The following is an 18293-nucleotide window of genomic DNA, read 5'->3' as shown; positions in this document are numbered from 1 at the left end:
AACTCAGTTCATTTTGTTCCTTTCCCAGGGGTAATCATCTGAATAGTCATTCCAAACCTTTTCCGTGTATTATATACTATGTATCTGTGTGCCTATACACATATCCCCAATCAAACTATTTGATATTTTAAATATTAATTTGCCCTTTTTACTGTTCTTAAACTTGTTTTCAAATTATATGCTTTGGGTCTATTTCCATGATGGTATGTATAGCGCTTGCTCTCCTCTTTGTCCTCTCCGTGCTCCAGTAGGTGCATGTAAAGTACAGTGTGGATTTACCAGCATTTAACTTGATGATTACTAAGGTCTCTGTCTTAAAGTTTTTGTTACTATATACGTGCCTGCAGAAACAGGAGTTGCCCATCTCTTTGACAGCATCAGTTTTTCACTACTGGATCATTTATAACTATATATATATATATACATACACACACACACATATGTACACATGCTGTTATGTTTCTGATCTGCATGGAAGAACAGAACAATTGATCAACAGCAAAAATACCTTTGTTGACCTTACTATATCCCTTTCCCTCTCTTCCTTTTGCTCCTTTTCTAGCAGTATTCCTTGAAAGAGTTATCTTGTCTCAAAATTCTCTTCTTCCATTCTCTTTTGAACTTATTCCAATCAAGTCTTTGCTACTTTCACTTCACTAAAATTACTCTTTTCAAAATCATTTGTGTCTCCCACATTGCTAAATTCAGTTGTCTTCTTGCAGTCTTCATCTTGCCTCACTTATCAGCAATATTGTCAGTTTATAACTCTGTCCATTGAAACACTTTGTTTTTTCTCCTGCCTGACAACACATCAAAGTTGTGTGGTTTTGTTCCTTCAATGTCTAACTGTTCCTTTTCTGTTTCTTTCTAGTCTTCCCTATTCACCTTGTCCTTTAAATGTTAAAATGTTCCAAGTCAAAATCTTAGGATCCTTTCTTCCCTCCTGTTTAAATTCATACCCAAGGTGATTTTATCCACTCACCTAGGCTTTCAAAATCACACTGCTCTATGCTGATGACTCTTAGTTTCGATTGGCTACTCTGGATTTCTTCCATGAACTCTAGGAAAGAGTATATCTAATTGCCTGCTTAGCATCTTTTAACTCAGTGCCTAATAGGCATCTCAAACTTCACATGTTCAAAACTAAACTATTGTCTGCTCTGCCTTCAAAGCATGTCTGGAATCCTATTACTTCCCCCTATTCCTGCTATGACCACTAACTTGTCTTTCCTGAATGGTTGTAATAGTTGTCTACTTTGTTTCTTTGCCCCTGACCTTACACACTTTGAGTTCATTCTCAACATAAATGCCAGAATGTTCTTGCTGAAACTTGGTTAGTCAAATCAAGTCAGTCCTCTCTTAAACTCTATCTATTGGTTTCCTGTCTGATTGAAAGTAAAATCCGAGTTTTCTTACTACATACACCCTGTGAGATGCTACATGATCTGGCTCTGCGTTAATCTCTGTGATCTCCTCCTTACTTTCTCTTCTTAATCTCTCCACTTTGACCACATTTATCTTTGTTTTTTTTTGCCTGAACATACCAGGTATTCTTCACCTTCAAGGTCTTTGTATGTGGTTCCATTGCCTGAAATCTCTTTCCCCAGTTATCTTCATAGATGACCTGTTTACTGTCTTTATTCTTAACCTCTCATAGCTTAAATCTGTTTGATAACAGACATTAAATAGGAAGTGTAATAATGATACATGTTCTAATAGTAGTAGGAAGAATGGGAACATACCTGGGGTAGGTTATTAGTTTAGGGATAGAAAAGGACTCTCCTTGATGAAGTGATATCAATGTTGTTTATTCTGAGAAAATAAGACATCAATGAGACAGATTTCTCATAACTCTTCTGTGTGAACTATGGCCAAAGCCATAAATTTCCAAGTGAGTCAGTGCTTTTAAATTTACAGGTAGAGCTTCTATACTCCTATTTGGAATATATGTCATAATCTGAACTTTGATCTGACATACTTTTGAAACCACATATACCTTCCCCCCAGGATTATGATTGCCCTCTCCAAGAATCATTATCTATAATAATGAGAGATGTGATGGAAATATGTTTTGTTTATGAATAGCATGGAGGCAAATATATTATTTAAGCTGAGGTATGAATGTAAGTCATCTCCAGCAATAATATATTAATAATGATGAACATTTATTGAGCTTACTGTGTATCAGCCACTGGGAAAAGGGCTTTTGCCTCACTATTTAAGCCCCACACCCACCCTATGTGGTATATTACTATAGGTATCCTTAAAAAAAAAAAAATAGATCTAGTAACTGGGTCTTAGAGTATTGTCTAAAGTCAAACAGCTACCAGTGGCAGAACTCAAGTCTAGCTAAGTTCAAGTCCAGAACTCACAATGTTGAACTGTATTATAAAGCCTGTAGAATATTCAGTTATACATAGAATAATGTGATTTTGTCCTTAAAGGGTATGTAATAGATTTTATAAGCTTGCATTATTCATTCTACTCAAAATTCTTTCAGTGATTAATATCTTTTAATGTTGGAGAATTTGTCTTGATATCTAAGTTAAATGTTATTCACAAAAATTCCATTGCATTCTTTTTAATGAAAGGGGAGCCTAGCCTATTACCATCCTCTGTAAAAAGAGCCCTTACCAGTATTCTTTAGCTAGTGTTTCTCCTGAGTGTACAAATTTAATTTTCTCTATTTTGCTACAGCACTGCAGCTTTAAGCTTTTTGACCTGCAATTTTTTTTTTTATTAGACTTGGTCCCCCCACCCTGAAAATATTTCAGCTATGGAGTTAAGGATTTATAAATTTGGGAATGATCACATTATTTTATTTATCATGCATAAACAGTATGCTACTTTTCAGACTTCCAGTGTTCATTTACATCAAACTTTCATTCTAATCCTAGAACATTTTACTTAATACTTGTCTTTATTTCTTTTCCACAAGTAGTTTTCTAGATTTTTTTCAATAAATTTGAGTAATCAAGTAGTCCATACAACAATGAAAGGAAATTGTTTACTTACAAATTAAGATTTGTAAATATGTTTTCACATAAATTAATTGGACCTAGCTGTAACACTCAGGTGAGTTGAATTCAAAAAAATACTACATTAATAGTTTATCTCCAGTTTCTCCTAAGTTTACTTCTCTAAGAGTTATGTCTTCTTAAATTTCTGTTTCTAATGGAGCTTCACTGTTTCCTCTGTTCTCTTAATTCTCCTTTCTTTTTTCCCTCTCATTTCCCTTCCTTTTTTCTCACTTATTAAGGTGATTTATATCATAGTATTTATTTTATTATCTGAGAAAACAGTTGCCTTCAGTGATAGGATAAATGGAATGAGGAAGGGAGACAAAAGTTAGAAGAGCAAAGACAAAATTTTTGAGCCCAGGAAAGAGGTTTTTCACGAGGTCTCCATAACAAATCATTAGTCTCATATACAGATTTACCTAATACGTAGTGTGGGGGCTTCTCTAGAAGAGAACACCCATCAAGAGAAATAAAAATAAGCTAGTATGTTTTCTTCCTTTGAGCATGCTGTAACCATTTACATAAGTTTTAATAGTTTTCCTGCATTTGCATGTCGTCTATATGTAGATATATGTGTATGGTTTAGATATAGATGAAAACTATATCAGCTTTTTCATCTTGATCATCTAACATGTTTGGAGGTACTAAGTATGTATTTTATTGGTTTTTATTCTATTTAATGATAATTACATGACATGCGTAATGAGCTAATATCAGTCCAGGAAAATAAAGAGTTAGGTTATATACACTTTTAGATTAAACTGCATGGTAAAGCATATTCTTTTCTTCTCATTTTGTGCTATAAACAGGTATAGTTTTCACTTGTAAAATTTACTGTCTCAGTCAGAATAGCAAATAGTATACTTATGTGGAAACTATTCTTCTTGAGATTCGATCATTGGGTCTCAAAGCTTATACATTTCCAAAATTTTTAAGGTAAATAATATATCATCTTGTTCCTCAACACTAATAAAAATATGAGAGGATGAGTACTTCAGTCTAAGCCCCTGAAAATTAAAGGGCTTGGGGTGTGGGGTGCTATCTCTGGAGGTAACTTGCTTTATGTCCTCTAGTGAGCCTGTTAATGTTTTTTCACTTTAATTTCTTCAACAAAAAACATGAAGAACAGTAAGTATAGTAAATTGTTATGTATTATAATGATTGATACTTCTAAAGTACATATGGGAATCTATGATTAAATATTTATAGGCCAGAATCTTCCCAAAGATTCTGATCTATTTCAGCTTTTTGGACTATTAGAGGGAAGTATTATAGAGAAAAGTGCCTCTCTGGTAACTTCTGAAAGTGACTGTGATTGCTAATAGAGAAAAAGGATGCCTATCAGGATTCCGAAACCTGTGCAGGTGAATGCATTTTTTGTGTTAGCTAATTTACTCACTTGAGAATAGTTTTTTTTACTCACTCTGCTGTAATTAATGGGTTGAGAGTAAGATGGTATCTAACAACAGGACCAAAACATCTGAAACCTCTGCCTTTTTGCAGGATCTCCTAGAGAAACAAACATCCTGTCATCCTGAGGCTTTGTCACCAAAAACACTTTAGAAATAAAATAGACAGCCTCCTTGAAGACTTTTCTGGCCACATTTACTGGTGGACTGGAGACGAGAATTAAAAATGGCTCTCTACTCAAAGTCCAGAGCTGAGTCATCTTTTTGCTATTAAACAAGTGAAGTGCCATCAAGAAAAGGGCAAGTAGGAGATGTGTATTTTGAGCAAGAATTAGGGAATAATAGAGTTTGTCCCAATTCCTGGAGTAAGGCTGGTCTAGATCATCTGTTTCAGGTTCTTAAAAGTTTTTTTAATTTTTTATCTGCTGCTTGGAAGGATGGATATTTTCAGAGAATGTAGAGCTTGCCCTTTGTGTCTAGAGTAACCCACCCAGTCATATGAGATCAAGCCAGGGCAGCTTCTGAATAGGAGGTACAACTGTGTAAATTTAATGGCTGAGAGAGCCAAATAGCAAACAGGAGGAGAGCTGTTAGTCTTCAATTTTGTGGAAGCAAGAAAGGAGAGAAGAGACAAGAGACATGAAGACAGAGCTTTTTTCCATGAAGGAATAGGCCTAGGAGCCTTACATCTGTGTAGGAAGGTCCTAAGTCATAACACGCAAGAGAAGGGTATGCCACGTTTACAAATGGCAAGTAAATTGGTCCTCCTTCCTGATGACACACCATTATTATGCCTGCACCTTGGGCAATGGGATGGAAACTGTTGCCAATCCTAACTGATGTTCCTGAGATTCTTAAGTATTTGAAATCTGTAGATTCTTATTAGAATTTTACTGAGGTATAATTTGAAAACGGTATGTTTTAAAGTAATATTATGTCCTGTTATTTTCCTCCAAAAAATTGTTCTGATTAGGTAAAAACTGGTTAGTACTGAGAAAGCATAGAGATAAGAGGGAACGGGGTTAAATAATCTTTAACTGAATAAGTGACTCTGTGTGCTATTGGGCACTCATCCTAGCTTCAGTTCTTTCTGGTCAACTTACTTCTTGTCTTTAGATTTAGCTTTTCTTTCCTACCCTGAACTCAATCATGGAAGCAGCAACAAAGCACAGGTAGGTCACTGTAAGGCCCAATCTGATCCTTCCATCATTCCACAAAGCTGTCAGGTTCCTACTCTTTCTTCCCTTGTAGAATATCCGATGGTATCAGCTGTGGAAAGGACACTGGACATATTCCCTGGTATAAAGGTAACTGGAAGGGAAAGCACAAATTTTTATTATGCAATACTTTTTAAATCATAAAGACAACCCTTTCTTTATAAAAATTATTTTAGACTGACTGTAATGTGAAATGGGTTATTTAAAGTATTTTTATTAATAGAGAAGTATAATCTTTACAGAAAATAAAAACTATATTGAACTAATTCTATATCAGAGGAGTGATTTGGAGGGTCTTATTTTTATGACAAAGTATATATCTGAAGAAAAGCATTTTAAAAAGATTTCACAAATCTTTTCTTTTAAACTTAGAAAAGTAAACTATTGCATACAAACAAAATATTCTGCCAACTTTTCTCTAGTTATATTTCTTCACATGAAGCAAGGAAGGCCTACTAGTCTGATTCTCCCTGTCTTCAACTGGATAAGCAAACCTAAAAACCTGTTGTCTTAACATAATTTTGAAATTCTGTCTTTGGGGATTTTGCTTTTGTTATAACCTCACTGACTCACTATTAGCCCTATTTTTAAATTTTAAAGCAGATATAATTCTTGGGTCACATTCCCAGTGTCATCAGCAAATATGTATATATATACACACACACAGATTTTGAAAAAATCAGAATCAGCTACTACAAATTGAATTATATATCATTAAATCACAATCATAAGTTAGGATTTTCATCACCAAGTAAGTTTGTTTGTATTGGAGGAATACCATTGTTTACCATGTATGACTCTATGCCACCAGGTATATACCTTATACTGTCTCACAGTCTTAATAAACCCTCAATATAAATTTATTTAATTCATGTTGCCTTGAATTAAAAAATTTTTAAATTATCTGTCATCACTTTGGAACACTGATTCTATTTTTATCACTCTGATCAAGGTCTTCAGTGATTACCTGTTTTCTACAGGAACAAATCCATCTTCCTTAATCTGGCATTCAGGAGTCTTTGCATTCCATCTACAGTCTCATTGGCTGGCTTCATCTGCTACGATTCCTTCTGCTGCTCCTCCTCTACTTTAGCAGTAGATGCTAGTTTTACTAACTGGGAACATATCAGTCAACTTTCATGAACTCTCAATAAAAGTTTATTTTTTTTCTTTCAAATGTATATTTTGAGTCCAGTTAGGCTAATATAACTTATGTTCCCTTTCTGTTTCTTCCTACCACTGTACATAATTTTTTTTTCTGCATTTATTCTAACTTTAGAATGACTTTTTTCTTTTCATTCAGTTTCTATATCATTACGTCTCAGTTCAATTCCGTTCTTTGTCATGATAATTAATATAGCTAGCTTAAAATGTTTATATACCTATATTACAACTGGCTAGTAAAACATACTGTCTTTTTAACATCAGTTGAAGTTTTATATTGGCATGTGGTTATATCATTTGGTTTCCCATTTGTTTATATATTGCTTTTCCTCTTAGACTATTAAGATAACTTGAGGGCAAGGAGTATGTCATATATAGACATATGTATGAATATGTTTGTTATATATATAGATGTATTTATGGATTATTTATAAATGTGGATATATTTTTTAAAACAGCTTTACAATGAATTACATATTTGTTTTGAAACCACAAAATCAAGTGAAGCTATGCTCCGACAAAGTGTTGTTACTCTTCAGGATCAGCTATTTCAAAAAGAGCAAGAAAATGCTAAATTAAAAGAAAAGCTTCAGCAATCACAAGAAGCATTCTATCCTTTACCTCGAGAATGTGATTCAGACCGCTCAGAACAGGTGAGACATTTTCTAAAAATGTTTCTCTGTATAATATCATATTAAAGTATTTACTACAATTGACTGAAACACAAAAGTTAAATAAATTTGCATATATTAGAATATATGTGGCAGATTTGCATTGTGCTTTTATCATACTCTTTAGAAATGAATATTTTATATGGTGTGGATTCATGTAGAAATACAGGGGTTATCTGGTAGAGTTATTAGGTTGAAACATTTGGCTGATATATGATAATGAAAAGGAAATTAATAGGTCATGCCTATTTTGAGACTTTTTATTGAATGAGATAATGGAATGAAAATCTGGAAGTCTCATAAAAGTACTTGCCTTAATTCCTGGTGTGTGGTGAGTGAGTGAGTACTGTGAAAGTCACTCAGTAGTGTCCAACTCTTTGCAACCCCCTAGACTATGCAGTCCACGGAATTCTCCAGGCCAGAATACTGTAGTGGGTAGCCTTTCCCTTCTCCAGAAGATCTTCCCAACAAGTTAATACCATTTAGTCTCAATTCTGCCAGTACCTTGATATATGATTTTGGGCAGATCAGTTGACTTTTCTACCTATTTCCTGTCCAATTAAGTGAGGTAGTACAAATGTACAGATAAATAAGTAGGTTTAGGATTCAAATAAACCTGGGATCAAATTGTAGCTCTACCTGTGAGCTTTATGAACTTGAACTCATTTCTTAACCCTTCTAGCCAAAGTTTCTTTGCAGATAAAATATTGATATTAATGCTTTGTCATAGTTTTGTGAGGATTAATGAGATAATGCATGTTAAACGCAGAGCTTGTCATATAGAAAATATCCAGAGCTACCTCTTTCAGATAATTTTCAAGGTAACTTTCAGCTCTAAATACATATTATTAAAAAATTGTACTCCTGTTAGTTTATTTAATACACTCAGCATTTCTTTTAATTTTAGAATTTAAAGAAATGAAATAAACACAATTATATACTTGGAAGCTTTAAAGTTTATTAGTGATCCTTTAATAGTAGTTTTTCAACCCAGCATATTTTGTCTTGCTAACAAGCAGTTTTAAAATTTGTATTGTATTATATTGTATTTTTTGGACATCAAGTGCACAGAATTGGATTAGTCATAAAATTTATATCATGACACAATATTGTATTACGTGTATATTTATTTTAATTGTCACTTTTTAAATTACCCTTGGTCCCACCAACTAATCCAAGGGTAGAAAATTACTGATAGCTTATATCTACTTGTATCCTTCACCCTTTACTGCTACCCTGATTCTCTCACCAGAGGTAACTACTGAACTATTTATCGTTTTAATTATTTTTTATAAAGTTTTATTCCATAAAATTTTATGAGGAACTAGAATATGGCTGTTTTCCCATTTATAAAAATGTATTAAATTGTGCTGTTTCCTGGGTTTTCGCAATTTTTCTTATCACTGTATTAAGATTCACCTATGATGTTTAGTATAACTGTTCATTTATTTTTACTGCTATAAAATACTCTCTGTGATTATATCATAAGTACTTAGCCATTCATTTGTAGATGAGTATTAGGGTTATTTCCAGTTTTCTGCTATTATGAATGCTACAGTTGACATTTTTGTACATGATTCTTAGCATACACATGCAGCATTTTTGTGAAATAAATATCTCAGAATAGAAATTCTAGGTTTAGGGTATGAAAATGTTACTTTCACAAAATGCTGGTCACTTACTTTTCAAAGTGTTTTTCATCCATTTTACTTATACCAATAATGTATTTGGTTGATTTTCATCCTCACCACTTGATATTGTCAGACTTTTAGTTTGTTGACAGCTGCTGAATTAGTATAAAATAATAATATTTTTATCATCATGTATTTATCACTGATAAAGCATATTTTTGTGATTACTAGCCAAGTGAGTGCCCTCTTCTGCAAAGTGTCTATTTCTGTCTTTTATCCATTCTTCTATTGGCTTTTTTCTTACTGATTTTTAAATATTCTTTAAATGTTTTTGATATTAATCTCTAGTAGGTTAAATATGTGGCAACTATCTTCTCTTAGTATGTACCTTGTCTTTTGATTTTCTTTAACATGTCATACATGAACAGAACTTCCTAATTTTAATTTAGAAAAAGTATTATTTTATCACTAGTGCTCATTTAAGAAATCCTTTCCTACTCCAAATATGGAAATATTTATATCTCTGTTTTCTTCAAAAAGTTTTAAAGCTTTGCTTATGTCATTTATATTTATAAATCATTTGGAATTGTGTTTCATATATTGTTTAAGGTAAGGATGCATTTTATTTATTTATTTTTCCCCCAAGTAATAGTCAGTGGATCAACCCACTGGATGATCCCCTTTTTTCCTGTTTAGTGTTGGGCTACCTCTATCATATATCCTATATTTTATTTAATTTCATTGAATATTTTGTTTTATTTAGACTTTCTAAACTGTTTTCTCTGTATTCTTAGACAATGCTACATCATCTTAATTAGCATAGCTTCATAGTAAATCTTTATATTTGATAGATCTACTTTCTTACTATTCTTCAAAGTGTCTTGGCCATGTTGGCACTTAGCACTTAAATATATCTTTAAGGATAATTTATAGTTTCATGAAAACACTGTTGAGAGTTTCTGTAAACAGTTTTACTGAAGGGTAACATACAAACAGTAAAGTACAAACCTTAAGTGTATAACTCAATGACATTTCACAAATTGAACACATCCATATAATACTATTCAGATCAAGAAATAGAATATTATTAATATTCAGTAAACCTCCATAATGTTCATAATAGGTGGCAACCCCTACAACATAACCACTGTTTTTACTGCTATCATCATTGATTAATTTTGCTTATTTTTGAAACTTAATAGTATTTCACCTTTAAACACTATATGCTGTGGGTTTTTTGTAAATATCCTTTATCACATTAGGAAGATCCTGTCTTTCATAGTTTGATGGAAGTTTTTCATGAACAGGTATTGATTGTATAGAGTGCATCTTTTTTTAAAATTATTTTTTATTGAAGGATAATTGCTTTACAGAATTTTGCTTTCTGTCAAATCTCAACATGAATCAGCCATAGGTATACATATACCCCTCCCTTTTGAAACTCCCTCCCATGTTCCCTTCCATCCCACCCCTCTAGGTTGATACAGAGCCCCTTTTTGAGTTTCCTGAGCCATACAGCAAATTCCCGTTGGCTATATATTTTACATATGGTAATGTAAGTTTCCATGTTACACTTTCCATACATCTCACCCTCCCTTCCCCTCTCTCTGTGTCCATAAGTCTATTCCGTATGTCTGTGTCTCCATTGTTGCCCTATAAATAAATTCATCAGTGCCATTTTTCTAGATTACATATATATGTGTTAGAATACAGTATTTATCTTTCTCTTTCTGACTCACTTTACTCTGTGTAATAGGTTCTAGGTTCATCCACCTCATTAGAACTGACTGAAATGCGTTCCTTTTTATGGCTGAGTAATATTCCATTGTGTATATATACCACTACTTCTTTACCCATTCATCTGTCGATGGACATCTAGGTTGCTTCCATGTACTAGCTATTATAAGTAGTGCTGCAGTGAACAATGGGATACATGTGTTACAGTGCATCTTTTACAGTGATGCTAAGGCTTTTCTTGTGTAATCTGTTAGGTGGTTTATTACATTGATTGTTTTTCAATTATTAATTCAGTTTTGTACTTTTGAAATAAACCCAACTTCATTGTAATTTTTTTAATTTTCATATTGCTGGATTCAGTTTGCTAATATTTTTGTTAGGATTCTTGCATCTGTATTTATGAGGGATATTGGGCTTGTCTTTTCTTAAATGTTTCATGTTAGATTTTGATATTAAGTTGATGCTGGTGTCCTAATGTGAATTAAAAGTGTTCTCTTTTTCACTTTACTAGAAGAGTTTGTATAAGACTCTTTCTTTCTTACTAAATACTGAATGCTTTCCTTCTTAAGGAACAAGTCAATTATATTCAGCATTACACTGGAGATTCTAACTAGTACAATAAGGCAAGAAACAAATAAAATCATACTAATTAGAAATAAGGAAGTAAAACTCTTTTTATTCACAGAACCTGAGCATCCGTATAGAAAGCCTACTGAGTCTATGATGAAGCTCCTAGAAATAGTAAGTAAATTTAGCGGTGTTGCAAGATGTAACATCAGTTTACAAAACTCAATTATATATCTAAATATTAGAGACAAATAATTAGAAATTGAAATTTAAGAAGACCGTTTATAATAACATCAAAGCCTGTGTAATAATTAAGGATGAATTTGACAAAATATGCCCCAGACTTGTACAGTGAAAAGTACAAAACATACCAGAGTGAAATTATAAGACATATATAAGTGGACAGCTATCAGTTCTCCCCCAATTGATCTATTATGTAATCACAATAAAAATTCCAGGAGGCTGTATTTTCTAGATAAGTACCAGCCAAGACTAGAATTTATAAGGAAATGCAAGGGAACTAAAAGTACAAAATCAAGTATAATAAAAAATAAAGTTGAACTTATACTACCCAATTTTGAGACATATTTAACAAGCTAAAAAATCAAGATTGTGGGTGTAGTGTTCACATGAAGACTGACAAAATAATTGATAAAACAGGATAGAGTCCAGAAAAATACCCACTAGTATGTGTCTCTTTACCTCATGAAATGTAGTGTAAGTCACTTTGTTCTTTTTAAAGAATTCTCTGTATATCCTTGCTCTTAGTATTAGCTTGTCAGTTTTACAAATAAATATTCAGTTAGAAATGTTTCTAGTTTCCCTTGTGATTTTCTTTTTGCCCCTTTAGTTATTAGGAGATATATTTTTTACTTTTGAAATAATGTTTTTCTCCTTGTATATCTTATTTTTATTCACTTCAAATATACTTCTATTATGGTCAGAGATAGTACTCTATAGTATTATTGTATTTGGAAATTTATTGAGACTTGTTGTATGTCCCAGCATAGAGTTTTGGTGAACTTACTGTTGGTTGATACCTGAAAATAATACGTGATTTCCATATTGGCTTGAGTTTCCCTTAAATATCAGTATTAATTATGTCATTGTGGTTGGTAGTGTTCAGATCTTATGTATTTAGTGATTTTTATCCTTAGGTTTTAATCAGCTTTTCTGTCAGTTGCTGAGAGAAAATCTTACAGTATGATTGTTTTTCTTTTTAATTTTGTCAACATTTGCTTCATGTATTTTGAAGCTGTTTTACTAGGGGCATACGTATTTATAATTGTCATGTCTTTCTAATTAATCGAGCCCTTTGCTATTGTAAAATGTTACTTTTAACTATAACAATACTCTGTTGACTTGAAATCAAATTTTATGATGTTAATTTAATCAATCAATCTCTTTAATGGTTACATTTTCCATGGTAGTATACCGTTTCCCATGGACAGAGGAGGTTGGTGGGCTGCAGTCCATGGGGTTGCAAAGAGTCAGACATGACTGAGCCACTTCACTTACATTATATACCTTTTCCCATTCTATAAATTTCCATCCAGGGGTGTCTTAATATTTAAAGTGTACATAGTTGGATCCTGTTTCTATTCATTCTAGCAGTTTCCTTCTCATCGCAATGTTAATGCATTTAGATTTAATATGATTATTTATATGGTTGTGTTTAGGTGTACCATCTTACCATTTGTATTCCATTTGTCCTGTTTGTTGGTTCCTCTGTTCCTAGTTCCTTCCTATTTTTCTGGGTTAATTGACTGTTTATATATATATTTTTTAAAGTAGTTTTAAAATGTCACTTTTCTGTATTCTGGACTCCAGTGTTTCTGACAATGTAACTGGGAATTTGTTTCCTTGTTACCAACAATTAAATGTTATGTGTCAGTTTTGTCTAGATTTTTTTCCCTCAATATTTAACCTTTGATATTAAGCATTTTAACTCTGATGTTCCCAAGTATGATTTTCATTGTGGTCATCCTTCTTGCAGTTTGATGACTTCTTGATTTCTGTAAATAATACTTTTTTTGTATTTTTTACTGAATTGGGGAAATTTTTGACATTATCTTGTCAAACATTTTTCTGACCTCTCTCTTTTCCTTTCGAAGATTCCCGTTTTACTTATCTAAGACTTTTCAACATTACCCCGAAGACTGATGAGTCTCTCTTCATTTTTTAAAATCTTCCAATCTGTGTTCTTTAGTTAATTTATATTAATTTTTATTCAAGTTAACTGACATTTCTGTTATCTCCAATTTTTCTATAGGTCTTTTCTGTGAATTATTCTATAAATATTGTACATTTCAGTTCTAGAATTTTCATTTGATTCATTACTGTATTGTATATGTATCTGTGAAGTTTTCCTATTTAATCTTACAAGCACATTTTTTTTCTTTTGGTCCCTATTATAATAGTTAAAGTAGATTCTTTAAAATCATTTTATTTTTAATTATATTTTTTGGGTCTTCTTGGATTTAATTACTTAGTGATTTTCCTTTGCTTTAAATACAGGCCACATATTAATGTTTTGTCTGTGTCTAACAATTTTGGATTATTTAATGTATATAGTAACAGATATTTTATAGAAATTCTGCTTTCTGACATGTTACAGTACTCATAAGTTCTGAAATTCTTCCCTCCAGCTGCCTCCCTTCCTCTCTTTCTCTCAGAATTTAAATAAGTTAACCACCAAGCCCTGATTTCCTTCAGATGAAAACAGTTAAAAAAAAAAAAAAGAAAACAGTTAAATTGCTTTTAAGTTCTTTTATCTGGATTGCTTAGAGTCTTTGCCGTGTATCGATACTTCAGGTATCAGTCATAGTTTTGACTGTCACCCTTCTAGAATTTTTCTTCTTTATAGCTACAGTGGTGGACTCAACTTTGTCCTGAACTTCTTCAAGGCAGTAAAACTGAAAATTACTATTGGAATTTTAGCCTCCCCACATCATGTCTGGTATGAGCCTGTCTTGGATAAAAATTCACAAAAATGGGAAACTTACTCAGAATATTCTATTTTTCCAGTATCAGTTCTTGTTCAGATTCTTCCTGTATTTGATCATTCTCTGTACCTTCAGGTAGTTGTTTTTATATTTTGCTCAGAGTTGAAATAGTTTTATGCAGGAGATTTAACCTGATAGAAATCTACTCAGCTACTATAAATGGAACTTCCCAGTCATTTACTTTTTAGAGTGTATTTTAACTAACTTACTCAACTTACTTCAGGGTGTATTTAATTTTTCACACAATGCAAGGAACTTAATACATTCTGACTCCTTTGTCTCACCTATTTTGCTGTTATCTTACATTTTAATCCTACATATATTCTTATTCTGTAAGACATTATTATTTTAAAAAATCAGTATTCACTGAGAATTTTTATCCCTTTGAAAGCTCTTCATTCTTTTCTGCAATTCTGTGTTTCCCCCTAGGATCTTTTGCCTTAAGCATTTTTTTAAAGTTACTTTTTTTTTTTAAGTGATGTTCTGCTGACAGTGAATTCCCTCATTTTATATTTATTAGAGAATTCCTTTTGTCTTCATTTCTGAGTACTATTTTCAGGTGGGTCAGTTCAGTTCAGTTCAGTTCAGTTGCTCAGTCGTGTCCAACTCTTTGCGACCCCATGAGTCGCAGCATGCCAGGCCTCCCTGTCCATCACCAACTCCCGGAGTTCACTCAAACTCACGTCCATCGAGTCGGTGATGCCATCCAGCCATCTCATCCTCTGTCGTCCCCTTCTCCTCCTGCCCCCAATCCCTCCCAGCATCAGAGTCTTTTCCAGTGAGTCAACTCTTCTCATGAGGTGGCCAAAGTACTGGAGTTTCAGCTTTAGCATCATTCCTTCCAAAGAACACCCAGGGCTATCTCCTTTAGAATGGACTTGTAGAATTTTTTTTCTTTGTTTTAAAGTTGATACTCCTTGTCTTCTGGCTTCCATATTTTGAGTTGAAAAGGCAGCTCTCTCTCCTTTGAAATTAATGGATCCATTCTCTCAATGTTGTTGTTGTTTAGTTGCTAAGTTGTGTTTGACTCTTTTGTTTTACCCCATGGACAATAGTCCACCAGACTCCTCTCTGTCCATGGGATTTCCCAGGCAAGAATGCTGGAGTGGGTTGCCATTTCCTACTCCAATTCTCTGATTAACTTTTCATGTTTTCTCTATTTTTGGTTTTCAGTGGTTTTAATATGTGTGCTGGTGTTTCTGATTTTTTTGTGCTTTCAAGTTTATTTAAAGTTTTTTCTTCCTGTATACGGTTTTTTGAATTCTTGGAAAATTCTTGCTAGATATCTCTTCAAATATGACTTCTACATATTCTTTCTTTCCAGTTGTTGTGAGATTTCAGTTTCTTTTTTTTTTGTCGTTTTTTTAAAATATAAGTTTATTTATTTTAATTGGAAATTAATTACTTTACACTATTGTATTGGTTTTGCCGTTCATCAACATGAGTCCGCCACAGGTATACATGTGTTCCCCGTCCTGAACCCCTCTCCCTCCTCCCTCCCCGTACCATACCTCTGGGTCATCTCAGTGCACCAGCCCCAAGCATCCAGTATCATGCATTGAGCCTGGACTGGCGATTCGTTTCATATATGATATTATACAGGTTTCAATGCCATTCTCCCTAATCATCCCACCCTCACTCTCTCCCACAGAGTCCAAAAGACTGTTCTATACATCTGTGTCTCTTAGACCGTTCCACCATGTGCTCTGTATCTTTGATGACTCTTTAGTATCTTCAAAGGTTTTTTTTTTTCCCTCTTTACATCGACCTTTAACTTTCTTCAGTTCATTCATTCTCTCCTCTGTTATGGGTAGTCTGATGTTGTATCCATCTATTAAATTCTTGAATAGAACGTATATTCTATTTTTGTTGGATGAAGTGTCTTAATTGTCTGTGAGATCTATTTGACTTGCAGTGTTTTTCAAGTCTTGCATTTTCTTGCTTATCTTCTGTCTAGTTGTTCTGCCCTTTATTATTTGTCTATTTCTTTCTTCAGTTCTGTTCATTTTTGCTTGACACATTTTGGGGCTCTGCTTTTAAGTACATATATATTTATAACTGGAATATCTTATATTTAGAATATACTGGAATATTTTATATCTTCTTATATTAGAATATCTTCTTATATTTATCATTTTTAAATGTCATCTTTATCTATAGTGACAATTTTTGTCTAAAGTCTATTTTGTCTGATATAATTTATTTTAATTTCCTCTCCATGTTGTGATGTAAATAACATAGAACACTGTATTCATTCAAAGTGTACAACATACTGATTTCATGTCAAAATGTTAGCCACAATAAGTTTAGTTAACGTCTGTGACTTCACTCAGTTACAGTTTATTTCTTTTGATGAAAACAGTTCACCTGATACTATAACAGCATTGTTAACTGGCTGTACCCCAATACAAAATGTTTTTGGTGTTAAAAAAAAAAGTCTCTCTTAAGCAAGTTACAGAAACAGGATGTTGTTAACTATAGTCACCATGCTGTATGTTGTATCCTTATTACATATTTATCTTGGAATTGGAAGTTTGTACGTTTTAGTCACCTCACACTTTATCCCCAGCCCCTGCCACCAGTCTCTGGCAAGTGCCTATCAGTTCTCTATTTCTGTAAGTTTTTCCTAGGTTCCGTTTCTTCATAATTCAGTCAGGGAGAGTTGTATATTTCTGGGAATTTATCTGTTCCTTCTGAGTTATCCTTTTTTCTTTGGTGTATAAATTGTTCAGAGTAGTCTCTCATGATCCTTTGTATTTCTGTGGTGTCAGTTGTAACATCTTGTCTTTCACTTCTAATTTTCTTATTTGAGTTCTCTTTTTTCTTGTTAAGTCTAGCCAAGCTTTATGAATTGGTTTATGCTTTTTAGGAAACGGCTCTTTGTTTCATTGATCTTCTTAGTTGTCCTTTTAATCTCTATTTCATTTGTTTCTGTTTTGATCTTTCTTCATTCTACTAACTTTGGGCTTAGGTTGTTCTTTTTTTCTGTTCTTTGAGATATAAAGTTAGAATGTTCTTCAGATCTGTTTTCTTTTTCTTAATATAGGTGTTTATCATTATGAACTTCCTTAAGATTGCTTTTGCTGCATCCCACACATTTCTGTATACTGTATTTCCTTTTGTGTTTGTCTCAAGATATTTAAAATTTTTATTTTGATTTATTTTTTAATCATTGGCTGCTCAGTATCATGTTGTTTAATCTCCACATATTTTTGAATTTTCCAGTTTTTTGTTTATAGTTTTTTGTTTTATACCGTTACAGTTGAAATGGATGCTTGATGTGACTTCAGTCTTATAAAATTCATTAAGACTTGTTTTACGGCCTAACATAGGATCTATCCTGGAGAATATTACACATGCCCTTAAGAAGAATATGTATTCTTATGCTTTTGGCTGGAACCTTCTGTACATATGTGTAAGGTTCCTCTGGTCTAATGTATCATTTAAGTTCAGTGTTTCCCTTTGACTTTTTGTCTGGATGATGTATTCATTGTTGAAAGTAGGATATTGAGTCTCATACTATTGTTCTGTTGGTGTCTATTTCTCCCTTCAAATCTATCATTATTTCCCTTCCATATTTAGGTCCTCCTATGTTGGCTGTATAAATACTAATCAGTGTTATATCTTTGCGTTGGATTGACCCCTTTATTATTATTATTTTTTTTAATTTTTATTTTTACTTTATTTTACTTTACAATACTGTTTTGGTTTTGCCATACATTGAATGAATCCGCCACGGGTGTACATGAGTTCCCAATCCTGAAACCCCCTCCCACCTCCCACCCCATATCATCTCTCTGGATCATCCCCGTGCACCAGCCCCAAGCATCCTGTATCCTGTATCGAACCTAGACTGGCGATTTGTTTCTTAC

General features: G+C 33.0%; 1 protein-coding gene across 1 annotated transcript in view; it reads left to right on the top strand.

Annotated features, from left to right (window-relative positions):
* Positions 1-18293, top strand: part of CNTLN (centlein) — a 362865-nt gene that overhangs the window by 157830 nt on the left and 186742 nt on the right. The window contains exon 8 of the mRNA XM_052645165.1: positions 7269-7463. Within this exon, the coding sequence (XP_052501125.1) occupies positions 7269-7463 (195 nt within the window). The remainder of the gene's footprint in view (positions 1-7268; positions 7464-18293) is intronic.

The sequence above is a fragment of the Budorcas taxicolor genome, chromosome 8 (assembly GCF_023091745.1).
Source record: "Budorcas taxicolor isolate Tak-1 chromosome 8, Takin1.1, whole genome shotgun sequence".
Classification (NCBI taxonomy): Eukaryota; Metazoa; Chordata; class Mammalia; order Artiodactyla; family Bovidae; genus Budorcas; species Budorcas taxicolor.
The sequence above is the reverse complement of the archived record's forward strand: the minus strand, read 5'-3'. Positions and strand labels throughout refer to the sequence as shown.